At 37.1% G+C, this 5,496-nt stretch overlaps 1 protein-coding gene across 1 annotated transcript; it reads left to right on the top strand.

The window, feature by feature from the left end:
• Positions 1-407: 407 nt before the first annotated feature.
• Positions 408-3,253, top strand: LOC149245970 (uncharacterized). The gene is made up of 3 exons (XM_089457805.1): positions 408-2,677; positions 2,873-2,908; positions 3,051-3,253. Exons 1-3 carry the CDS (start codon positions 2,635-2,637, stop codon positions 3,218-3,220), a joined length of 249 nt encoding a protein of 82 aa, XP_089313931.1. The 5' UTR covers positions 408-2,634; the 3' UTR covers positions 3,221-3,253.
• Positions 3,254-5,496: the final 2,243 nt, after the last annotated feature.

Genomic DNA, 5,496 nt, shown 5'->3' with positions numbered 1-5,496 from the left:
TTCTCCACTCGGGTCTTGAGCTCCTGGAACAGAGTAAAGACCTCATCCTTGGTTTCCACGAAAAAGATCTAGGTTTTCCTCGTACAATCATCAATGAATGTGACATAAGATGGTGCTCCCTACACTAATGCAGCTAACATATGTCCACACACATTTGAATGGATGAGATCCAATATCCCATTAGAACTATGGATATTTGGAAAAGCTGCCTTGGCATTATTGCCAAGTATACACCCTTTGCTTATGCCCTGTTGCTCAATGCTGAAGTTTGGGAGACTAGTGACAATCTCCCTAAGGATTGACAATGCCTTATAGTGCAGGTGTTCCAACCTCTTATGCCACAACTTGCATCGATAGTTGTTAACTTGTTACTATCATGTAGCAAAGCTTGAATATGTTTTCCCTTCAACCTATATAAGTTGACATCTCTAAGCTTGATGGCCATTGCTATGCCTAGGTTAGAATCCTTTGGACAAATGAGCACCTGCCCATTCCTGAACATAAATACATATCCTCTGTCCTCCATGACTGACACGGAGAGCAAGTTCTTCTTCATTCTTGATACAAACATCATGTTCTTGGCTTCCAATGTTCCTTCTGACTCGAGGTGCAACCTAATGGTTCCTTCTCCCTTCATTGCATACTTTGCATCATCACCAAGCTCCATACGAACTCATGAGTCATTCTTTGTCATATTGTTAAACAACTCTTGTGCTTCCGTCATATGGCATGATGCACCACTGTCTAAGTACTAGGCACTCTTAGTGATGGTGTTGGTAGATAAACACAGGACCAATGAGAAGCCCTTCTTGAACTTTGCAGCAAGCTCACTAGTTGTACCTCTGATGATGTTGCAAACTCATTCTTGTAGCAAATGAAGCACATGAGCTTGCTCAAGTCCTTCTTCTTCTCTGACTGTGATCCTTCACTGTTACCCTTGACCTTCTTGGCCAAACTGACTAGGGCCAGGTTCTTCTCTCCATCTCCTTGCCTACTTAGCCTTTGACTCCTCTCGAGCCTCTTCTTGGATACAGTCATCCCAAAGCCTCTCCCATTTGGAAAGTTCTCTTGTGTGCAAACTCCCTTAACAAATGGTTCCAATGATTTAGTGAACCCATTTAGTGCCACATTGATGAGTTTTGTCTCATCCACTTTCTTTGCAATGGCTGCAAGTTGATCCCGTATTTGTGTGATCCTCATGCAGTGACTGGTACCATTATCAGACCTTGACTTCTAGATGGATTTGAGCTTGTCCCTCAAGATCATCTTTCTGTTCTTGTTATCACTCTAGAATAGGTCCACTAGAGTCTTAAATATCTCTCTGGCTGACTGATTCTTTGCCTCAAATGATCCTTTACGGCCATCCATGATCACTCTTTGGGATCTTATGTCCTTTTCATGAGCCACCTTGAGTGCTGCATCTGTTAGTAAAGGAACAATATTCTTTGTAATTTCTCACAGGTCATGCTCCTTTAAAAGCAAGGTTCCCCTCGCCTTTTAGGACTGGAAGTTAGATGCTTCATTCAACTGGTGCTGTTGCGATTCCTAGATCTGATAAATATTTGCTGTGCCAAGTCTTAGCACCCACAAGAATAAAAACGCTGGTTTATAGATCTGTTTATACCATATCTATAACCTCTCTAGTCTTGTCTCTCCATGCCATATATCCTTGATTAACAACTCAAGGATAATCACTATGACAAGGATTTGACAAGGCCTCTTTATTTTCTAGGGAATGCAATAGTTTTAGAATTTACTTTATTATTCTAGAAATAATACAATGGATTCTCTTTTGAATCCGTTGTGTGTGCTTTGAAAATGAGAAATTACAACGCATTTCCTATTTTTGTGAAGTTTGTTCCTGATATATGTTACTCTTTCGTTCTTTGTTGGGGTCCTGAACTAAGAACTTCATAAGAGGAGGAGCTCGAACATCTTTTGTCAGATTTGTAGTTTGACTTGATCTATGCCTAGTATTTTTACCTGTGTTTTGTGGAAGGTAGGGTAGATGGAAAGAAAGAAACCTAAATTTACCTTTGCACAATGTCATCTCTGGATATGAACTTTTATCATGGAAAATGCTTTCAGGATAGATATGCACAACCAAATTGATCAATTTTGCATTTATTGTATTTTTCTCATTTATTTCTGTGACCTCCTTATGCCACCATATAAATGTTAACCTCATATCCTAAAGTTTATTTAGTAAGATAATTTTACTAGATTAATAAAATTATTCTAGAATAATAAAGTAAATTCTAAAAGTGTTGTATTCCCTAGAAAATAAATAGGCCTTGTAGCATCCTTGTCATAGTGATTATCCTTGAGTTGTTAATCAAGGATACATGGCATGATGAGACAAGGCTAGAGAGGTTATAGAAATGGTATGCCTCCCAACCCTTATTTAAGTTTTGTTTTTAATCCTAATTAATAAAATTACTTGTCTGCTGATGCGTCTGCCAAATTTATCAATAGAGGTTAATATCTCACGTGGTTCTGTTTTCAGAAAAAGAGAACGGGCCAAGAACCATAAATGATGTTAAGTTGATCAATGCTGGAAAGATATTGGAGAACAATAAAACTCTTGGGGAGTGCAGGGGTCCAATATGTGATCTTCCTGGTGGAGTCATAACTATGCATGTTGTTTTGCGCCCTCTGTCAGCTGAAAAAGGAAGCGGTACTAATCCCAAAAATCAATTCTTTTGTCTGAAGATAGTGGAGAACTGTCTTAAGATTTTTCTTGGCCAAATTCATGTGCTATCGCTTAGATGTTAGGTCTCTAGAGATATATGTAGTGGAGTGTTGAGTGGCAAATTATGCCATTTTTTCTCGTTTCCTATAATCTGATTTGATGTTTGTCTGCGTCAAACAGAAAAGCAGCCTTCAGACTCGCCAAAGGACAGCAAATGTATGTGCATAATTCTATAACCTGATGGCATTCAAAAGGAAAACAATAACCTTTTATGTCGCGATTCACCATATTTGATTTCGTTCACTGTGACCAGAGGTGACGTGTCATATCTAATTTATATGTCGAATGTTGGATCCAGCAAGTGATTTTTTCCCGCGACAAAAGGTGACTCATTTACAGTGGAAGATGGCATTTACAGAAGCTAGTGTTCATAACTTCATTGGTAACATATGTTGGTGGTGGTCACTGTTAATCAAAAATTCCTTCACTAAGGCTCTTATTTTTGTAATTGGAGGAACCCAAATTTGAAGAAATGCATTTTACAAATATGGTTTTATAACATTCGCTTCCCTGAGATGTCCGCGTGAGGGTGTTGTGCAGGCAATGTTTCTTTAGTTGTGATTGTTTTTATTATCTTTGTGTTAGTCCTAAGTCCATGCAAATGTGGACAGTTGGCACATAAATAAGATTATTGAAAGAGTTTGAGATTGATTCCAATGATAATAGAAAGTAATATGATGAGTGTTTTCAGACGTCAAATGAAAAATATTTCAGCAACCTAGTAAAAAAAAGCTTTACATATTTATATAAGTTATGCAATTGGCATCTTGTCTTCAAGCAAATAACCCTCAGCTTCTTGTTGTTAGGTTATCATTATATTTCATTCACGCTTGTAAGTTGATGAGTAATATAATCGTATGATATCTTCAAGGAAGTTTTGGTTCCATTCTTTTTGGTTTGGGACCCATCATTCTGGACAACGTTATACCGGTCAGAAGTAGAAATGTTGAGACGCTATCGTCAGATGCTTTCTAGCTAGCTCCATTGAGCAGAGAAATTTACCATGAATGTTTCATCTACGTAGGACAAGTTTTCGCAATGAGGAAACATTGTGAACGTTGATAAAGTGTCAGAAACAGTTAAAGTCTTACCCAAATTTATAGGAAATGTCAAGTTAAAAGTGGAAATTTTATGTATTAAAAAAAGAAAAATTCTAGACTACGATGTATTCAGGCAATAATATATACAGATTACAAGACAATCGTGGATGACGTGTTGATATATATTACATTTCAATTTATAATCTGCTTGAAGGTACTAATCAATGTTTATATTATATTCATGGTATAAGATCACACCACACATATTTGGCTAAACTAAGAACCGTAATATCATGCCAACGTTGTAATGCTCTATCTTCTAACAATGCCCAGACTCAAATATTTATTTCAATCAAAATGGAGATAAACTTTGCACTGTTTTGCTTCTTATTCCAATCAAAATGGAGATAAATTTTGAAATGTTTTGCATCTTAGCAATGCCTCAGATTTTAGTACAACTTATTTTTCCAGTTAAATTGGAGATCAATCTGAGACAGCTCTGCCTTTTACTGGCTAATGGAATTGACATAGTGTATATACTATATTATATGAGACTATTACTTCAGTATTTTCAATGGTTCAAATAGGTACGAGTAACAAAAGTCATCTACTGGCTTCTATAAATAAATCTTGGAAAAAATTCGAACATGTCATGTCATATCATAATATTAATATCAAAACAATGAGAATGCATGCCAATGATGCACCAATTTGGGTCCATAAGCTGAACTCCTTGTAAGACAGAAGCTCCCTGCATTGGAAACTTCATATAAGACATTTATCAACTCCCAATTTCCTTTGTTTGAAAGATTTCAACTTTCCAGAACCATTGCGAATCACTTGGAGATATTTTTTATCCATTTCATTGGAGATATTTTTATCCATTTCCAAACTCCGAAATGAGTTTTGGAGATGGCGAGAGCGGTTCCTATGCAATTAGGTGTTAATCTATCCACTAACCAATGTTTGAAGGATGATGGAACCAACCAATTAAGATTCTAACAAAACTAATTACCTTTTCTCAGCCATTCTTTTAATAAGATGAGTTCGTGGCAGCAAAGAAATTGAGCCTTTTTCAAAATGACTGGACTGCACTGATTTCCTGTTGAAAAGGAGAACAAGCTACCTTGAGCTGTACATTTAGACTATTTTATAAAACACATTTGTGTATAATGTGGATGTAAGGTGGCTACCTGTTAATTTGCGGTATGTTCTATGCTAGAGCAATTTATTTAAATTTTCACAGTTAGCAATCACATCAGCATTACGATAAACTGCAGATAGAACATAAATATAAAACGCAGAAAACAAGCCAAGACAAGAGGACACAGGATGTGGCACAAGCCAGGGACAAACCCCACAATGTGTGGGGAAACCCTTGATCAATTCTTCTTTTATGTTCTTCAAAGTTCAGCAGAGAGAGATAGTACAAATATACAAATCTGAGATTTTGTTACAGCAGTAGAAAACCCTTGACCAGAGAAGTCAATGCTGGTCAAACTGGACAGACTCTTTCATCCAAGTATCATCAACAGGAAGCTCATCACACAGAGTCAAACATAGTCAAGCCTTGACTCAATATAATTCCCAGAACGCTGTAGTCTTCTTGCTGCATAAGCTGTCCCTGTTTCATAAGATAGGACATCATCCTCCATTCTCCATATGGTCAATAAGGCAGGCCTTCTAAGGCTGTGATGAACTAAG

This window comes from Pinus tabuliformis, chromosome 7, assembly GCF_031772625.1.
Source record: "Pinus tabuliformis cultivar Carrire ecotype Pingquan chromosome 7, CPIR1, whole genome shotgun sequence".
Classification (NCBI taxonomy): Eukaryota; Viridiplantae; Streptophyta; class Pinopsida; order Pinales; family Pinaceae; genus Pinus; species Pinus tabuliformis.
Note: the sequence above shows the minus strand (reverse complement) of the source record. Positions and strands in the feature narration are given on the sequence as shown.